This window comes from Salmo trutta, chromosome 26 (assembly GCF_901001165.1).
Source record: "Salmo trutta chromosome 26, fSalTru1.1, whole genome shotgun sequence".
NCBI classification, from domain to species: Eukaryota; Metazoa; Chordata; class Actinopteri; order Salmoniformes; family Salmonidae; genus Salmo; species Salmo trutta.
In genome coordinates, this window is record NC_042982.1 from 11,275,510 (window position 1) to 11,297,049 (window position 21,540).

At 43.3% G+C, this 21,540-nt stretch overlaps 1 protein-coding gene across 2 annotated transcripts in view; it reads left to right on the forward strand.

Annotated features, from left to right (window-relative positions):
* LOC115163123 (immunoglobulin superfamily member 11) overlaps positions 1 to 21,540 on the forward strand; it is a 97,952-nt gene that overhangs the window by 8,587 nt on the left and 67,825 nt on the right. The window contains exon 2 of one of the 2 annotated variants that reach the window (XM_029714752.1): positions 13,348 to 13,377. The exons of the other annotated variant lie outside the window; for it this stretch is intronic. Within the exon in view, the coding sequence (XP_029570612.1) occupies positions 13,348 to 13,377 (30 nt within the window). The remainder of the gene's footprint in view (positions 1 to 13,347; positions 13,378 to 21,540) is intronic. 2 annotated transcript variants of the gene reach the window in all.

Below are 21,540 nucleotides of genomic sequence, written 5' to 3' on the forward strand. Positions count from 1 at the left end.
TTCATACATTTTTTTTACCGTACTGGTCCCCCGTGGGAATCGAACCCACAACCCTGGTGTTGCAAACGCCATGCTCTACCAACTGAGCCACACGGGACCAACATGGCAAGATGGCGAATATGAAGTTGTACAATTTTGAAAGGTCCCTTTAAGTGCACAAGAAAGGACAGATTATTGGAACACAACCAACATCCTCATTTAGGACCTAGAGAGGAAGGCCTGTTCAGGTTCGTGGCCCATAATCAGTGAGTGAATAACAAGCGATCAATCAACCTCCCATGTGCGTACAAGGCTGACGTTTTCCCTTTTAAAAATAACATGGGTATTTCATTACACTCTCCTGATATAAAAAAAACATTGTTGTTCTGAGCAGGGTTTTCAATACATTGGAAGTTTGCTTCAGCTGTCCTATTGCAATTGCCTATTGACTTTTAGCTGTGATTAAAGCTTTAGGAGAGTGGTGGGTGGTGGGTGCAGAAAGTGATGGCTTCGCTATTAGAGGGAACATAATAGAAAATTGAGTTTAGTTGAAAACGGCAGAGAGCCCCATTGAGCCAACCGTCATTTTACTCCCACAGCCACAAGAGATGCTATTTTCAATTGTTAAAAATGGCGCCTAGATAAAAGGGTAAACGCTCGTTCAACCCAGCTATAACTGATTATATGGCTATGCATGGCAAATTTACTGCAATTTTAATGAATCCTTGTTTAACAGTCGGATGAAAAATGCATTACACATTGGTATGCAGATGAGCTCCTGTGATACTGTGTTATAGTCATAGTTAATAAACCATTAAAGGGGAGTTGGTTTTAGCTCAGGAATAAACTGCATACTTCCCTTTTGTCGTCTGACAGACACTCCTCAGGAGAGACCAGTTGATTGTAGATAGAGGTCAAAGTGAATCCTTTAGAAACGCATGCATGGTTGAGTCACCCACCGAAGCACATTTCACACACACGACTGCACAGCATGGTAAGGGCTGTACTGCCTCTCTGCCTCTATCTTGAGGAGAGTCAGTCAGTCCGTGTACTGGCACAGTGCAGCAGGATTACAAAGGAAGGAACTACAACACTTTGCTTGAGCTTCCTCTACCCACTCTACTTTCCTCCTTTGTGGTAACAGACTTGGGTTGAAATACTATCTGAAATAACTTCAAATACCTTAGCTGGGTGTCATTGAGCTTGCCTTTTTGCAAAGGAACCATTATAATAGCTTCGAAACGGCAAGCCCTGCCCATCTGGTACTCCAGGCAGGCTAAAGCAAACTCCAAACGTATTTGAATTATTTCAAATGGTATTTGAACCCAGGACCGCCGTGGTATTGGGAAAAACAACTCTAAGTAAACATCTGGAGCATACCAGCATGTGTTAAATCCTCGGCTCTAAGACCATTACCTCTCGTTTGCATGCTGTCAGCCGCCTCTGTAATTTTGGGCAGAGGGTTCCAGTCCAAATGCTTGATTATTTTTTTTGGGCCTGGGGAGCAGTGGTAAAAAATGAAAAGGCTTCATTGTCTTACACCCTGCCTACAGTACCGAGGACTCAGGTGGACTGTGCGTATAAAAATAGAAACGAACAGCCGTGACGTGTTTGGAGAAAATCACACATGCCACAGATGATATTCAAAACAGCATTCCAATACAGCCTTTTACAGTAGGAAATATACCAAGGGTAGCTGTGTGTTTTTCTTTGCTGAAAGACAGTCCTCTGGAAAGCCTCAGTTCGTTCAGAGCTTTGTGAAATCCTTAATACCCTCGCTGTCCCTTGGCACTGTCAGGGTCCCGTTCCAACTGGTCTCCTTGGCGATGGGTCTTTGAGAGAGGGCTAGCTGGTGCCAGGACACTGGGGGTTTTGATTGTCCTGCTGCATGGCTCATTATCATCTGAATACATCACGTTTCCTGCCACCATGGCACAGGAACAAGAGGCCCCCTGTTCCACTGGACAGAGCCTGGGTGAAGCCTGGACCCAGTGTGGTTGGTTGGTTTCTTGGCTGCTTGGCACTTTTTACCACATGTTTGTGAGCTGCTGCTGTATCCCGTCTCCTCCATTAATTCAACCTGTAGATCTGGTGCACAATATTAAAGGGATGGTTTGCTGTTTTGAAGTTTCAGCTTTTTCAACTTTCCTGAACTTTCCCTTTAACCTGTCTCGGTGGTGTTTCTCTGCCAAAGTGATGCTGTAAGTGCTAAAACACTACACAACCTTAACTTTAGCCTTATTAACTGAACCTACCCAGGGCCGGCTCCAGGAATAAGGTTCCCCGGCCCAAAGCCAACACTGTCTTGTTTTAGGAACTCAGTCAGGGTTTCAACTTACTGTTGAATAGTAGCAAAATGTAAGTTAGAAATTTGGTTGTGAATCAGCAATTTTTCTCTTGTTATGTCAGTCACTGACAATCACTCAATTAGTCATGTCAGCTAACAATTTTTAGATTGGTAAGTTTAGTCTAGCCAGTTTAGTCTAGCCAGTTATCTAAACTTGTAGTAATAATGGCTGTATACCAACCAGGCACGCAGGGCACGTGTCCAGGGGCCCTAACCTCCAGGGCCCCCATTGATTTTGTTAGTCACTCTCACTTAGATATCATTAACATGGCATAAGACATAGCAAAATGTGTAGAAAATTGCAGAAAATTTGCTTTAAAACTGTTAAACAATGGCAAAATGGATATAATGCAGGAAATTGGCTTTAAAACGGCAAAAATGTATCTCTGCCCCATGGCAAAATGAGTAGAATTGCATAAAATGTGTTATAAAATTGTGGGGGGGCAAAAGGCTAGAGCTGGCCCTGATCGTGCCGACAGTGACTAGTTCTCCTATACATAAGACAAACAGCAAAGTGGCCCCTGGGTACTGTGTGCATTCCCAGCCTCCATAACACTGTTCTATATATGAGGCTGTGGATTTGTAACAGATTGAAATGTTACACATGTCTGTCTACCATGCAGGTTAGATATTGGTGAAGACCGTCTATCTTGCATGCAAGGCATACAGAGTAGGCCTAAGTATTTCTTCAAAGTACCTGGATATGTTCGGTTATGTCCATGATACCAGGCAGATTTACTTCAAAATATCTTGTAGCTTTCATTCAGCAGAAAAATGGTGGGTTCCGTACAGGGAGCAAGTGGGTGGGCTTCATGTATAATTGAAAATTGTGTAGAATCATTTTATATTAACTGCAGATCTAGCACACAAGAGATAGAGGGTGAAGATGGTGCTGGAACCCAGAGACATAGGGGAGCTAGCAGGCACTGTGCATAATCATGCAGCATACACCACCCTGTGGGTTCCCTCTTTAAGCTTCATCTCCTGTGTCTGTGTGTGAGTGTGTTTGTCTGTGTGTGCGCATGCGTAGTTAAGTGCGTAAGGTTGTGTGCGCGTGCTTGTATATGTGTGTGTGTGTGTGTGTGTGTGTGTGTGTGTGTACAGCCAAGAGATTTAAAGCCCAAGGCTCTCTCATGTTCTGATCTCATGCTGTAATTAATGTTAACCTCTGATTAAGGCAAATGTAATCAGTCAGTCTGACTGGTATTGTGGGCTCCTCATCACCAGTCTTGGCAGATTACTTGTATCCCGTGTTCTCAATATTTTCCTGGCTGTGTCCAAGTCGGGGTCTCATTGACCTTTTGACATCCTTTTCCTTTTAGAGTCCTTGTTGCTGTTGATCAAATCAAACTGTATTAGTCACATGTGCCGAATAGAACAGGTGTAGACCTTACAGTGAAATGCTTACTTACGAGCCCCTAACCAACAATGCAGTTTAAAAAAATACAGATAAGAATAAGAAATAAATGTAACAAGTAATTAAAGAGTAGCAGTAAAATGACAATAGCTAGACTTTATTAGGGGGGTGCCGGTACAGAGTCAATGTGCGGGGGCACCGGTTAGTTGAGGTAATATGTACATGTAGGTAGAGTTATAAAAGTGACTATGCATAGATGATGATAACAACAAAGAGTAGCAGCGGTGTAAGAGAGGGGGAGGGGGCAATGCAAATAGTCTGGGTAGCTATTTGATTAGGTGTTCAGGAGTCGTATGGCTTGGGGGTAGAAGCTGTTTAGAAGCCTCTTAGACCTAGACTTGGCGCTCCGGTACCGCTTGCCGTGCGGTAGCAGAGAGAACAGTCCATGACCAGGGTGGCTGGAGTCTTTGACAATTTTTAGGGCCTTCTTCTGACACCGCTTGGTGTAGAGGTCCTGGATGGCAGGAAGCTTGGCCAAAGGGATGTACTGGGCCGTTCATACTACCCTCTGTAGTGCCTTGCGGTCAGAGGCCGAGCAGTTGCCATACCAGGCAGTGATGCAACCAGTCAGGATGCTCTCGATGGTGCAGCTGTAGAACCTTTTGACGATCTAAGGACCCATGCCAAATCTTTTCAGTCTACTGAGGGGGAATAGGTTTTGTTGTGCTCTCTTCACGACTGTCTTGGTGTGTTTGGACCATGATATTTTGTTGGCGATGTGGACACCAAGGAACTTGAAGCTCTCGACCTGCTCCACTGCAGCCCCGTTGATGAGAATGGGGGCGTGCTCGGTTCTCTTTTTCCTGTAGTCCATAATCATCTCCTTTGTCTTGATCATGTTGAGGGAGAGGTTGTTGTCCTGGAACCACACAGCCAGGTCTCTGACCTCCTCCCTATAGGCTGTCTCGTCGTTGTCGGTGATCTGGCCTACCACTGTTGTGTCATCGGCAAACTTAATGATGGTGTTGGAGTCGTGCCTGGCCGTGCAGTCATGGGTGAACAGGGAGTACAGGAGGGGACTGAGCACACACCCCTGAGGGGCCCCTGTGTTGAGGATCAGCGTGGCAGATGTGTTGTTACCTACCCTTACCACCTGGGGGCGGCCCGTCAGGAAGTCCCAGGATCCAGTTGCAGAGGGAGGTGTTTAGTCCCAGGGTCCTTAGCTTATTGATGAGCTTTGAGGTAACTATGGGGTTGAACGCTGAGCTGTAGTCAATGAATAGCATTCTCACATAGGTGTTCCTTTTGTCCAGCTGGGAAAGGGCAGTGTGGAGTGCAATAGAGATTGCATCATCTGTGGATCTGTTGGGGTGGTATGCAAATTGGAGTGGGTCTATGGTTTCTCAAAGCACTTCATGGCTACAGACGTGAGTGCTACAGGTCGGGAGTCATTTAGGCAGGTGGTTTGCTTAAAACATGTTGGCATTACAGACTCGGACAGGGAGAGGTTGAAAATGTCAGTGAAACAGCCTCCCGGGTGGCACAGTGGTCTAAAAGCACTGCATCGCAGTGCTAGCTGTGCCACCAGTGACTCTGGGTTCGAGCCCAGGCTCTGTCGCAGCCGGTCGCAGCTGGTTGCAGCAGGGAGGCCCATGGGGCGGCGCACAATTGGCCTAGCGTCATCCGGGTTAGGGAGGGTTTGGCCGGCAGGGATATCTTAACGACTCCTGTGGCGGGCCGGGCGCAGTGCACCCTGACCAGGTCGCTAGGTGTACGGTGTTTCCTCCGACACATTGGTGCGGCTGGCTTCCGGGTTGGATGCGTGCTGTGTTAAGAAGCAGTGCAGCTTGGTTGGGTTGTGTTTCGGAGGACGCATGGCTCTCGACCTTTGCCTCTCCCGAGTCCGTACGGGAGTTGTAGCGATGAGACAAGACAGTAAACTACTAACAATTGGATACCACGAAATTGGGGAGAAAAAGGGGGTAAAGAAAAAGGGGAAAAAAAGAAAATGTCAGTGAAGACACTTGCCAGAGTACACATCCTAGTAATCCGTCTGGCGTCCTTGTGAATGTTGACCTGTTTAAAGGTCTTACTCACATCGGCTGCGGAGAGCGTGATTGGACAGTCTTCTGGAACAGCTGGTGCTCTCATGCATGTTTCAGTGTTATTTGCCTCGAAGCGAGCATAAAAGTAGTTTAGCTCTTCTGGTAGGCTCGTGTCACTGGGCAGCTCTCGGCTGTGCTTCCCTTTGTAGTCTGTAATGCCACATCTGACGAGCATCTGAGCCAGTGTAGTACGATTCGATCTTAGTCCTGTATTGATGCTTTGCCTGTTTGATGGTTCTTCAGAGGGCATAGTGGGATTTCTTATAGGCTTCCGGGTTAGAGTCTTGCTCCTTGAAAGCGACAGCTCTAGCCTTTAGCTCAGTGTGGATGTTGCCTGTAATCCATGGCTTTTGGTTGGGGTATGTACGAACGGTCACTGTGGGGACGACGTCATCGATGCACTTATTGATGAAGCCAATGACTGATGTGGTGTACTCCTCAATGCCATCAGAGGAATCCCGGAACATATTCCAGTCTGTGCTAGCAAAACAGTCCTGTAGCTTAGCATCTGCTTCATTTGACCACTTTTTTTATTGATGTAGTCACTGGTGCTTTTTTGTTTGTAAGCAGGAATCAGGAGGATAGAATTATGATCAGATTTGCCAATGGAGGGCGAGGGAGAGCTTTGTATGCGTCTCTGTGTGTGGAGTTTTTTTCCCCCTCTGGTTGAACATTTAACATGCTGATAGAAATTTGGTATAACGGATTTAAGTTTCCCTGTGTTAAAGTCAGGAGCGCTGCCATTTTCTTGTTTGCTTATGGCGGAATACAGCTCATTCAATGCTGTCTTAATGCCAGCCTCTGACTGTGGTGGTATGTAAACGTCTACGAAAACTACAGATGAAAACTCTTTAGGTTGATAATGTGGTCTACAGCTTATCATGAGATACTTTACCTCAGGCGAGCAATAGCTCGAGACTTAGATATCATGCACCAGCTGTTATTCTCAAAAATACATAGTCCGCCGCCCCTTGTCTTACCAGATGCCGCTGTTCTATCCTGCTGGTACAGGGCATAACCAGCCAGCTGTATGTTGATAGTGTCGTCGTTCAATCACGACTCTGCGAAGCATAAAATATTACAGTTTTGAATGTCCTGTTGGTACTTTAATCTTGCGCGTAGGTCATCGATTTTATTTTCCAAAGATTGCACGTTTGCTAGCAGAATGGAAGGAAGTGGAGGTTTATTCGTTCGCCTACAAATTCTCAAAAGGCAGCCCGCCCTCTGGCCCCTTTTTTCCCACCTCCTCTTCACGCAAATCACAGGGATCTGGGCCTGTTCCAGAGAAAGCAGTATATCATTTGCGTCGGGCTCGTCAGACTCATTAAAGGAAATAAAAGGATTCTGCCAGTCCGTGGTGAGTAATTGCAGTCCTGATGTCCAGAAGTTATTTTCGGTCATAAGAGATGGTAGCGGCAACATTATGTACAAAATAAGTAAAAAAATAAGTTACAAACAAAAAAACACAATCGGTTTGGGACACGTAAAATGTCTGCCTTCTTCTCCGGCACCATTTTTCAGATCAATATCTTTTGACATTGGCAGACGATATACGGGTATTTAATGGCAGTGAAAAGGGGAAACACATGCTGTACAGTGATTTGTGTGTCTTTTGGTAGGCCTCTGGATTTACCATATTTTGCTATTTAGGATGCTTTTTATATACTGAAACATTGGCATTATGATTTTGCAGGGAATACTAGTCTGGGTGAAAGTTAATTTGGGGTGTGTTTTGGATTAAATTATTGGTGGTGCTGCCTGTCCACACAAAAACAAAGGAAATATTGCACAGTATATTTTTGTTAAATATGTATGTGTTCATTTAGGTGCAAATGTATTATATTTCAGCAATATTCAAAGGTCTGATCATCAATGATTAATAGTCGTTGTGCTGTAATCTAGGTTAGGCCCCAAGAGGGAGTGAAGATGAAAAATAAAACAAACAAATCATTGTGTATAAAGAAAATGTTTTACTATCCAGCCCAGATCCTGTTAATTATAAATAATAACATCACAATAATAAATGTACATTTGAATGATGAAATGATCAATAACGTGTTTACTGAGGGTTTCTGCATCAGACGACGTCATTACACACACACACACACACACACACACACACACACACACACAAAATTAAACAAACAAGTTAATACTTACTCCTGAAATAAACAGCTTAAATTTTGGCTCCTGAAAAAAAATCATGTGCAAACACCTTGGGTCATGAATTCATGTGTGAAACTACAATCAAGTTTTGCTAGTCTTTAAACGCTGTTGTTATTCTCAAAATATCTCCTAAGATTACAGGGGAACTTAACACGCAGGACTGTGTTTTACAGGATTCCGAACAGAAGTTGAAAAGAACTGGATGAATGAATGGCAGCATCCTACACAGTAACCAGTGGAGCATGACCCAATAGCCACTCATGCTATTGAGAAGATAGCTTTATAAACCAAACCAATGGGACTTGGTCATGTGCACCACATGGGATGTGCTTGCAGATGAGGGATGTGTGATCAGATCGGATCCATTGACAACAGGAGAGAGTGCAAGCATGAGAATGGTCTGTTTTTAGAAATGAAGGGTTCATGGACGAAGGGCATCAGGACAGGGCTGTCAATTCTGTGTTAATGACCTGCTTTAAGCTTGCAGGTCATTATACAATCTGGTCTGGAAAAGACTAAGGAACTGACCCGATAGCATCATACTGAATCTATTTATATTACTGTACCACCACACGGAATCCTGCCACTGCAGTTGTAACATGTTGATGGCCACTGTCAAGCTAAGATTTAATTTAACATGGTTTACCTGGCGGGGCGACCAACAAACACCAGTAACCTTTAAACCGTCTACCAAAGTACACTAAAGCCAGTGGCGTTCTCTACCTCTCAAATTATGTCTTTCTGTGCTGTCATTTGTTTACATTGTCTTGATTCATATGTTTTAATTTCCTTTTAAAACTTTACCTAGAGTACCTCTGTGAACCAAACAGTCAGCAAGGGATAATTTGCAAACAGATACTTGTGCTACTAATTACAGGACTGTTAAACATGAAAACAGATACTCAAAATGAAAACAAACAATATCATCAGTTTTGACGTTTCTTAATTTATCTCAGTGCTTCGTACTTGTAATTTATATTTTTATTTTTTTATTTCACCTTTATTTAACCAGGTTGGCAAGTTGAGAACAAGTTCTCATTTACAATTGTGACCTGGCCAAGATAAAGCAAAGCAGTTCGACACATACAACAACACAGTGTTACACATGGAGTGAAACAAACATACAGTCAATAATACAGTAGAAAAATAAGTCTATATACAATGTGAGCAAATGAGGTGAGATAAGGGAGGTAAAGGCAAAAAAGGCCATGGTGGCAAAGTAAATACAATATAGCAAGTAAAACAATGGAATGGTAGATTTGTAGTGGAAGAAAGTGCAAAGTAGAAATAGAAATAATGGGGTGCAAAGGAGCAAAATAAATAAATAAATACAGTAGGGGAAGAGGTAGTTGTTTGGGCTAAATTATAGATGGGCTATGTACAGGTGCAGTGATCTGTGAGCTGCTCTGACAGCTGGTGCTTAAAGCTAGTGAAGGAGATAAGTGTTTCCAGTTTCAGAGATTTTTGTAGTTCGTTCCAGTCATTGGCGGCAGAGAACTGGAAGGAGAGACGGCCAAAGGAGGAATTGGCTTTGGGGGTGACCAGAGAGATATACCTGCTGGAGCGCGTGCTACAGGTGGGTGCTACTATAGTGACCAGTGAGCTGAGATAAGGCGGGGCATTACCTAGCAGGGTCTTGTAGATGACCTGGAGCCAGTAATGTGGCGAGGAAGTTAGAGCCAGGGTTCTAGCAGCTGTCTCCATGGTAACTGACATTCTCTTTAAGGTGCTTGGCTGTTAGCGGAAAATTGTTTGCCTGGGTAATGGCTTGAAATTCTCACAAGTGCTTCAAAGGTCGGAATTAAATTCAAAAGGGAACTCCAATGAAAATTGCCTTGTTCGGTTTCTATTTAGAAGGGCTTGTGTTTCAGCCTGTGATTGTCAACTGTTTTCAAATGTTCACGTTTGCAACCCTGTTCTTTAATGTAATTTTGACCACCAGAAAAAAGCACTTTTAGACATTCTACAGTACATTCACATTAGGCATAAGACTGACACACCTGAAATAGAACAGGTCTGATGATGTAAATGCTGGAATGAGATTTACACACAAATAATTATTGAACGTTAAATCAGAATTTGTGATCTAATTCTGAGTCATACGATCACATCTCTGAATATCCAATGAAAACGACAGTGATTTCTTATGTTTCATTGCAGTTATCATTCATGGTAGAAGACAGCGTAGCTATTTGCTCGATTTGCACCCAGTAATCTACCGAGATTCCCTCTTTCCCCAGCAGCCAATGCTCTTGAAGATAGCCTATTTCAGTCAGAGCACTCTGGCCCGCATGACAGATGATGAAATGATTGCCCCTTCGTCTCTGAAATGAGAGCACTTTAGCGATACAGCAGGTACTATTAAAAGCAATGGTGATAGCCTGTGAATGTTCTCAGTATACGAGAAGCGAGGCAAAACGTCAGCTTTACATCTCGTTGCAGAAAATCTAGAAGATTATTAAAGGAGTCTGCTGTGCTTTAGGTGAATGTTCCACTCCTGGAGCCATTGGGGTTTCAAAATGCTCATTTACATCATATGGGGAATTTCTGACAGGCATCAATTGAACACTTGAAGATGCCCATGTCCAGAATATGATGCTCCAATCTTTATCCAATGGTTGACTATATTTTATTTCACATTGATTGTGTAATGGCATTTGAAGTGAGCGGGAAGCGTACCTTGCATTGGAAAATAATAACATTATCTCAAATGCAGTGTATTATTTACATTGATACCGATTTCTTTGGCTGTCGACGTGGAAAAGGGTGATGGAGAAGTCATTTGTATGATGCTCCCTCCGTTACACAATACAATAGCTGAGAGTGGAACATTTCCCTTAATAAAAACCCACAATGGCGCTCTTAGGGATCTAGAACATGCAGTGTTTAGATGGAACGCCTAATGCGCTATAGGGCTGTTATTGGTATGATGGGGCTCATTCCAGTTTCTAAGGATTCCACTCTAGGACTGTGCGTTTCAGCTCGGCAGAGAATCAAAGGTTCTGTATACTGTCCCACAGAGCAGGGTTCAGGAAAGCCAGTGTTTCACATGATTCCGTTCACTTCATCCAGGCTGCCTCGGTTAGAGCCAACCAATGTAGATGTTGTGTGTTCTCCTGGGCCGTTGGATCTATTGGCGCTGCGTGTGGGAGGGCACTTAGAGAGGTTCGTTTAACACCAGTGGAGAGAGCGGTGAAGACGTCACCATATTGCAGTCTAGTTAGAAACGTTCTAGTGTATCATAGGAGAAGAGCCTGTTATTAGCCAGATGTATCAAGCAGCATGCAAAGCTTTATAAACCACAGGAGAGCTTTATCTCTCTCTTCAGCTGTTACTGTAACTACAAGTAATATGCTGTTCGTTATAATGCATCTCTAGATTAGGGAAATGTTAATTTAGGGAAGATGGGATAAAGGGGAACGAGAAAAAATGGGGTTGAAGAAAATATCCTCCGTTGGCAACATACAGTTGAAGACGGAAGTTTACATACACTTAGGTTGGAGTCATTAAAACTCGTTTTTCAACCACTCCACACATTTCTTGTTAACAAACTATAGTTTTGGCAAGTCGGTTAGGACATCTACTTTGTAAATGACACAAGTAATTTTTCCAACAATTGTTAACAGACAGATTATTTCACTTATAATTCACTGTATCGCAATTCCAATGGGTCAGACGTTTACATACACTAAGTTGACTGTGCCTTCAAACAGCTTGGAAAATTCCAGAAAATGATGTAATGGCTTTAGAAGCTTCTGATAGGCTAATTGACATAATTTGAGTCAATTGGAAGTGTACCTGTGGATGTATTTCAAGGCCTACCTTCAAACTCAGTGCCACTTTGCTTGACATCATGGGAAAATCAAAAGAAATCAGCTAAGACCTCAGAAAATAAATTGGAGACCTCCACAAGTCTGGTTTATTTTTGGGAGCAATTTCCAAACGCCTGAAAGTACCACGTTCATCTGTACAAACAATAGTATGCAAGTATAAACACCATGGAACCGCACAGCCGTCATAACGCTCAGGAAGGAGACGCGTTCTGTCTCCTAGAGATGAACATACTTTGGTGTGGAAAGTGCAAATCAATCCCAGAACAACAGCAAAGAACCTTGTGAAGATGCTGGAGGAAACAGGTACAAAAGGATCTATATCCACAGTAAAAACAAGTCCTGTATCGACATAACCTGAAAGGCCGTTCAGCAAGGAAGAAGCCACTGCTCCAAAACCGGCATAACCGGGGGGGGGGGGGGGGGGGCAATGCTACCAAACCGGTGGGGGGGCAATGCTACCAAATACTGATTGTGTATGTAAACTTCTGACCCACTGGGAATGTGATGAAAGAAATACAAGCTGAAATAAATCATTCTCTCTACTATTATTCTGACACATTTCACATTCTTAAAATAAAGTGGTGATCCTAACTGACCTAAGACAGGACGTTTTTACTAAGATTAAATGTCAGGAATTGTGAAAAACTGAGTTTAAATGTATTTGGCTAAGGTGCATGTAAACTTCTGACTTCAACTGTAGGTGGTATTGCATTAGCTTGCATTCCTCTGCGATGCATATTAAATATGAATGTTCTAATTCCCATAGCATACATTATTAAACACTTATCAAAATGCAGATGCAATGTATGTAATAAATATTTGTTATCATTCACTTTGTGTATACAAGCTGTTGGGTAGATTGATATCAATAAGTATGATTATGAAAGCCCTCCAGTACTTATAGAAACTAGACTTCATTTCCCGGTATCATGACGCCTGACTTATGCCTGTAAGGTTAACTCACAATGTGGTCAATTGCAGCCAATCGTAATGGTGATGGCACTGGTCATTGTATTGGCACATTGTGGAAAACCAGTCAGTGGTGCCATCGAGTCATTTTGATCTGTTTGGCATACGATTCACTCAGTGGTGCTTTTTCCCCATTTGCAATGTGAGCTCTGGGATAATGCGGGTGATGGGGGCAGATCTATGAACTGTAATTACATTACCTACTGTACCGGGAGACGTTTTTAATTAAGTATCCCATGTCAAACAGCATATGGAAAATACATCTATGTATTCTGACGGCAACAAATAGAGCAGGGTGCATTGAGTTAGCCGTCAATTAGTGTTCCTTTCTTTTTCCAGGGCTCTAAAATCTGACTCCCTTGACTGCATGAGCTCAATAGAACAAGAACAATTACACTTGACAAGGTGCCCCACCAGGAATTCACTGCAGACAGGGTTGCATTGCCTTTTGAAAACCAACATCTGTTCGTGTTCTTGAAATCCATATTTGCATTACTTTATCTTTACAGTGTAAAGGCCTGAGCTCTTTTACATGCATGCTTGGGTTTGCTTCAATACTCATTACGTTATTTTCTTGTTATCTTTTCTCAGGTTCAAGATTTGATCTGCACACAGGAACAGGTACCTTTTTAAACACAGTTTTAGATTATTATTGAATAAATACCACGATGATCATTGATTGTGCAGAATCCATTCACTAAGAGTAGGGTGAAGTGGTGGAGACGCATTGGAATGCATGTCAAGATGAGAACGTCGCTCGGATGTTCAGGGTGTGACACTAGTACTGTCAAGGGCACTGTTTGAGTTAAACCCTTTTTTAGGAATGGTAACTCATTAATTTGATTAGGAATTAGTCACATTCTTCCCCTATGTAATGTTAAAGCACTAAACTTTATATAGCCAGGTCTATAATTATTGGCACTAAAAACAAAGGTCAGCAAAAAATACTTTATAAATAAATATTACAAATACTGAGCTATATTGTATGCTCAACATATAAAATAATTATATTATTTTATACTATTGCAATTGCCCAGAGCAAGATCATTTGTTTAATAAGAAGCAAAACAATATCTGGTCCTGGGGCCCTTGTTAAGGTAAACGGCATCACAAAGTTGACCTAGTATTAGGACATTTTACCCAGAAACTTGATGCTTGGTCATAAGTGGATCTTTTCCAACAAGACAATAACCCAAGCACTAATCAAAATCCACAAAGAAATGGTTAATTGACCACAAAATCTACATTTTGCAATGGTCATCTCAGTTTTTGGATATGAACTCCATTGAAAACCTCTGGTTTGAATTGAAGAGGGCAGTCCATAAGAGCAGACAACGGATCTGGAAAGATTATGTATGGAGGAATGGTCCAATATCCTTCCCAATGTGTTCTCCAATCCCATAAAACATTTTAGAAAAAGGCTCAGTGTCGTTATCCTTGCAAGGGGAGGGTGCTAGAGTATTGAAAACAGTGGTGCCAATCATTTTGACCTTTTTGAGATTCGTTTTTATTACTTGTTAAACAAAATATCTTTCTCTGAGCAATTTTATTATTATAATATAATATAATTTCCCTATTTTGTTTGTTGCATATAATATATCTCAGTATTTGTATAATTTATTTTATACAATCTTTTTTTCTCATGTTTATCAAGGGTGCCAATAATAAAGGACCTGACAGCACACATTCAGTATGTAAACAGCCATAATCAGTTAATTCACATTGACTACATAGTGTGAATCATGATGATGTTTGCTTTAGTATAGAGCTGGTCCTAATCTCAGTAAATGAAGAGAATGTTTGTGTGGATAGTTGTAATAGTGCTCTAACAATTTGTAGGGACAGTCATAATGACACTGTTGGGAATTCCCTTCCCCTCTCTGCTCTTTAGTTCCCCTGGGCACGGCTGTTATTTTCATATTATTACCATTAGTATTTATTGTCGTTAATGCCTAACATTCGTAACGATTTATTTAGGTAATGAGTCAGCACGGATGGTGTGAGGCAAAAAAATAAATAAACAACAGGAATATCTATAGACGCGGAGGCACGCTAGTCGATTTAACAGTTCGTCCTGCTTTTATGGGTATTTGTAGCAGATGGAGTCTTGTTGCGATTTATGTCTCTGGCCTCCCTCAGTGGATCCCAGAGTATTTTAGTCCCGAATAATCCCCACCATCTGCTGTCTCCTGTACTATGTTTTAGCACCCCTCTCTCTCTCTCTGTATATATACAGTTGAAGTCGGAAGTTTACATACACCTTAGCCAAACACATTTAAACTCAGTTTTTCACAATTCCTGACATTTAATCCTGGTAAAAATTCCCTGTTTTAGGTCAGTTAGGATCACCACTTTATTTTAAGAATATGAAACATCAGAATAATAGTAGAGAGATTTATTTCAGCTTGTATTTCTTTCATCACATTCCCAGTGGGTCAGAAGTTTACATACACTCAATTAGTATTTTGTAGCATTGCCTTTAAATTGTTTATCTTGGGTCAAACAATTCGGGTAGCCTTTCACAAGCTTCCCACAATAAGTTGGGTGAAGTTTGGCCCATTCCACAGAGCTGGTGACAGAGCTGGTGTAACTGAGTCAGGTTTGTAGGCCTCCTTGCTCGCACACGCTTTTTCAGTTCTGCCCACAAATTTTCTATAGGATTGAGGTCAGGGCTTTGTGATGGCCACTCCAATACCTTGACTTTGTTGTCCATAAGCCATTTTGCCACAACTTTGGAAGTATGCTTGGGGTCATTGTCCATTTGGAAGACCCATTTGCGACCTAGCTTTAACTTCCTGACTGATGTCTTGAGATGTTGCTTCAATATATACACTTACTTTTCCTCCCTCATGATGCCATCTATTCTGTGACGTGCACCAGTTTCTCCTGCAGCAAAGCACCCCCACAGCATAATGCTGCCACCCCTGCGCTTCATGGTTGGGATGGTGTTCTTGCAAGCCTCCCCCTTTTTCCTCCAAACATAATGATGGTCTTTATGGCCAAACAGTTCTATTTTTGTTTCATCAGACCAGAGGACATTTCTCCAAAAAGTATGATCTTTGTCCCCATGTGCAGCTGCAAACCGTAGTCTGGCTTTTTTAATCGCAGTTTTGGAGCAGTGGCTTTTTCCTTGCTGAGCGGCCTTTCAGGTTATGTCGATATAGGACTTGTTTTTACTGTGGATATAGATCTTTTTGTACCTGTTTCCTCCAGCATCTTCACAAGGTCCTTTGCTGTCGTTCTGGGATTGATTTGCACTTTTCGCACTAAAGTACGTTCTCTAGGAGACAGAACGTGTATCCTTCCCGAGCTGTATGACGGCTGTGTGGTCCCATGGTGTTTATACTTGCGTACTATTGTTTGTACAGATGAACGTGGTACCTTCAGGCGTTTGGAAATTGCTCCCAAGGATGAACCAGACTTGTGGATGTCACATGGAATGACGCTCGAGAGACGAAGCAGGTACGGGGGGTCAAACATTTAATAAGGAACGGACATGGAACGAGACAGGAACAGCGTCAGCAAAAGAGTAACACAAACAATTAATGCAGAAGCAGGGAACAGAGCTGGGGAACTGACAAAATGTAGGGGAGGTAATAACAGGTGATGGGTGAGTCCAATATCGCTGATGCGCGTGACGAGGGAAGGCAGGTGTGCGTAATGGATGATAGGAGTGCGTGATGCAGGGCAGCTTGGTGCCCTCAAGCGCCAGGGGGGTGAAAGCGGGAGCAGATGTGACAGTATCCCACCCCGGGGCGCCACCCGGCGTCCCACCTGGGCGAACCGGCCGAGACATGGGCGCTGGGCAAGCCGGTTGGGGCGTGGAAGCTCAACGAATCAGCAGGAGCGTGAGAGCCTGGCGAACCGGCTGAGGCAAGACGCCTGTCGATCCCGCTGCAGAGAGGGAGCCCGAAGAACCGGTGGAGTGTGACGTGGGATGGGAAGCCACCGAGGCAAGGAAATCTCTTGAGCCCGACGGACTGGTCTAGGCACCCCTGGTTTCATCGGCGGCGCAATCCACCCCGATGTCACAAAAACCCCCCAAAATCTGCTGGACCGGCTGGGCGAACAAGAACTGACGATCCAGCTGAGGCCCAACGTGGGATGGGCGCCATCCGAGCCAACCGGGGCAAGGAAACCTCTCGAGCCAGCTAGGGTGTGGAAGCCTGACGAGCTGGCTAGGCACCCCCGGTTCCATCGGTGGCGACCCAGAGCCGATGTCACCATACCAACCGGAACGCCAGTACTCCCCGATGCTTCGTGTGTTGGCTGCTGCATTCTGTCACATGGAATGACGCTGGAGAGACGAAGCAGGTACGGAGAGTCAAACATTTAATAAGGAACGGACATGGAACGAGGCAGGAACAGCGTCAGCAAAAGAGTAACAAAAACAATTAATGCAGAAGCAGGGAACAGAGCTGGGGAACTGACAAATATAGGGGAGGTAATAACAGGTGATGAGTGAGTCCAGGTGAGTCCAATATCACTGATGCGCGTGACGAGGGAAGGCAGGTGTGTGTAATGGATGATAGCGCCAGGCTGGGGGGGAGGGTGGAGCGGGAGCAGATGTGACAGTGGAGGTCTACAATTTTTCTTTCTGAGGTCTTAGCTGATTTCTTTAGATTTTCCCATGATGTGAAGCAGAGGCACTGAGTTTGAAGGTAGGCCTTGAAATACATCCACAGGTACACCTCCAATTGACTCAAATGATGTCAATTAGCCTATCAGAAGCTTCTATAGCCATGACATCATTTTCTGGAATTTTCCAAGCTGCTTAAAGGCACAGTTTACTTAGTGTATGTAAACTTCTGACCCACTGGAATTGTGATACAGTGAATTATAAGTGAAATAATCTGTCTGTAAACAATTGTTGAAAAATTACTTGTGTCATGCACAAAGTAGAGGTCCTAACCGACTTGTGAAAACTATAGTTTGTTAACAAGAAATTTGTGGAGTGGTTGAAAAACGAGTTTTAATGACTCCAGCCTAAGTGTATGTTAACTTCCGACTTCAACTGTATATATATATCTCTCTCTCTCTCTCCCTCCACCCCCATCCCATCCCATACTATTGAAGATCCAGTCTGGAAATATAATTTGGCCTCTGGTCTGAGTATTGTTTCCTCCTGCCAAACCTGTAGGCCCCTTACTCTGGGCTCCTGACCAGTAGCATGTTATTGTGCCTGGTGCTTAAGCCTAACTAATGTCTGATGTCTGTTACTGTTTTATCCAGTAGCTAGATTTCTTTTCAGAATTGAATTTAATGTTGGCTTAGTAAGCATCATTTTGCTACATTATCAAGTAAACATTTATGGCTGTCAGGGAGAAACAAAACAGTCAACAATATGACCTTATGTGTACTGCTGCAGTGTGGTTTGCATAGGCTCAACATATCAAGAGTCTGTATCAAACGTCAGACAGCACTCTAGCATGAACCTATCATAAACAATGGCTGACCATGCACAGGATTTAGTATTGTGGATTTCAAACGACCAGGGATCCAGGCCTACTGTATACACGCAATACCTTACATGTTTGTCCTCCGCGTTCATGCTCTATGGATTACTAATGGTTTTGAATGGATTATGGAGGAACGATCAAATAAACTAAGGGTGACTCCTAGGTTGGGGGCATGTGAGTATTTGATAAAGCCATCTATACCTCAACAGAGATAGACGTCTCATCATCAGACACTGCTCTGCTAATGATAGATATCCACTCACAGGGAACAGTCTCTTTGCTCCCTGTTTCACATTGGCTTTTCTCCGGATAATTTGCTTTTTCCTGAAATGATATGATAAACCAGAGACCGTCAAAGAAAAACATTAGGGCCTATAAGCTTTTGCGGTGCAGATTGTGGATTCCAACTGCCTACAGTAGCTAGCTATCCAGCGAACCCATTGCAGTTGAACAAAGGCCAATATCCAAATGACGTAATTCCGCTTGCCGTACAGCAACACGAGTTAATTATCCTTACAGTGATTTGAATGTCGGATTATTGTAATAGTCATTGGTAATTGAAAAATATGCTCCTTATTGAATGCTGAAAGGCACTTTTGAGTAATCAGCTTTCAGCTTGGATATATTATAATGTGGAAGTTCTTAGTACAAGGAACCCATTAAATCTTTATTAGGACTCAATTCAACCACATTTAATTGTGCTAATCTGCAGGGACAATGGGCACTGCTGCCAAAGTGAAGCAGTGTTGCAGTAATGAGGTGATGAATCCTCTATTCCCAAAATTGAAGTCGGAGGTGTCAGACAGCCGCTCCGCTTAACACATTGTCTGTCTGAGATTGAAATACGGCTGCAATAAGTTGCAAATTCTCTCTGTTATACAGTGTGTATCAGCACATTGGTAGAGAACAGGGGAAAGCTCCGCACAGGAGGATTTGATGATGGAAAATAAACTGTAGAAATCAGATGCTTAAAATTTACCAATAGTTTTCAGAGGAACTGTATGAGAAAGGTTAATATGGCAACATTCGTAAGGATTCGTTCCTTGGTAGCTGAAAGCCACATACCGTATCTAAATTCCTTAGCACACCATGTATTTGCTGCCATCTCTGGATGTGTCATTGGTAGTCTAGCAGACTGTTAGCAGAGGTGCTACTTGGCCGTCTCTCATACCACTCATTCCTCACAACTCTGACCCAGACTCTGGAGAGAGGAAATGTAGAGCAAGACCGCTTGACCCAACCCACAACACACTGTAGATCACAGATAGACTCGACTCCTGGGAGCCACTAAACAAAACCAACATACCACTCAACCAACCCAGCGCCAGATCCTACTGGAAGAGGTTACATACAGTAGAGAACACGACCTACATAGACAACAATACAGTTCACCACTTCCTTTTTGATTACTACTAGTGGATACAAAGATCAGATACAAAGATCAGAGAGGAAATTGATACAGGATGTATGGTGTGTGTTTAAAGGAATCACTATGGTGCTTTGTTCTCCCGGATCAATCGGTCATAGATCTCTGTTCTCAGGAGTATATGTCTGACTGGGACTTTACAGTGCATACATTTACATTTGCTTCATTAAGCAGACGCTCTTTTCCAGAGTGATTTACAATCAGTACATTCAGCTAAAGTAGGTAAAACAACCACATATATCACAATATGTGAAATGCATACCACGCATGCCACTTACAAATCAAATATTGAAGTTGTATGAGATCCCATGAACCGTAAATGGGCATCGCTAGCTAGCCATAGACCCTCTAGGCAGTGCTAATTAGCCATAGACCCTCTAGGCAGTGCTAGCTAGCCATAGACCCTCTAGGCAGTGCTAGCTAGCCATAGACCCTCTAGGCAGTGCTAGCTAGCCATAGACCCTCTAGGCAGTGCTAATTAGCCATAAACCCTCTAGGCAGTGCTAGCTAGCCATAGACCCTCTAGGCAGTGCTAGCTAGCCATAGACCCTCTAGGCAGTGCTAGCTAGCCATAGACCCTCTAGGCAGTGCTAGCTAGCCATATACCCTCTAGGCAGTGCTAGCTAGCCATAGACCCTCTAGGCAGTGCTAATTAGCACAAGCAGATACCAATGATTGCAGAGCAGAACAAAAAAATGTCCTGAATCTCATGAATCATAACACCTAAGTCTGTGTACCCACCCGAGTCAAATAACAAAGACTTGGGCCCCACTCGTTAATGAACACATAATGTACACTGTCGGAAATAAACATCTGCCTTCTGATGATTAGATGAGCAGTGGCTTCTTAAATATCCACCTTTGTATTTGGATTTTATAAAACCAGATAGCAAGTAGGCCTATAATTGAGCTTTTAGATTTATTATGTACACTATATATACAAAAGTATGTGGACACTCCTTCAAATTAGTGGATTCGATCATTTCAGCCACACCCGTTGCTGACGGGTGTATAAAATCGAGCACACAGCCATGCAATCTCCATAGACAAACATTGGCAGTAGAATGGCCTTACTGAAGAGCTCAGTGACTTTCAACGTGGCACCGTCATAGAATGTCACCTTTCCAACAAGTCAGTTAGTCAAATTTCTGCCCTGCTAGAGCTGGCCCGGTCAACTATAAGTGCTGTTATTGTGAAGTGGAAACGTCTAGGAGCAACAACGGCTCAGCCGCGAAGTGGTAGGCCACACAAGCTCACAGAATGGGACCATTGAGTGCTGATGCGCGTAATGCGTAAGAATTGTCTGTCCTCGGTTGCAACACTCACTACTGAGTTCCAAACTGCCTCAGGAAGCAACGTCAGCAGAATAACTGTTCGTTGGAAGCTTCATGAAATGGGATTCCATGGCCCAAAGGCCACACACAAGCCACACACAAGCCTAATATCACCATGCGCAAAGCCAAGAGTTGGCTGGAGTCATGTAAAGCTCGCCGCCATTGGACTCTGGAGCAGCGGAAACGTGTTCTCTGGAGTGATTACTCATCTGGCAGTCCGACAGACGAATCTGAGTTTGGCAGATGCCAGTAGAACGCTACCTACCCGAATGCATAGTGCCAACTGTAAAGTTGGGGAAGGAGGAATAATGGTCTGGGGCTGTTTTTCATGGTTCAGGCCCCTTAGTTCCAGTGAAGGGAAATCTTAACGCTACAGCATACAATGACATTCTAGACGATTCTGTGCTTCCAGCTTTGTGGCAACAGTTTGGTGTAGGCCCTTTCCTGTTTCAGCATGACACTGCCCCCGTGCACAAAGCAAAGTCCATACACAAATGGTTTGCCAATATCGGTGTGGAAGAACTTGACTGGCCTGTACAGAGCCCTAACCTCAACCCCATTGAACA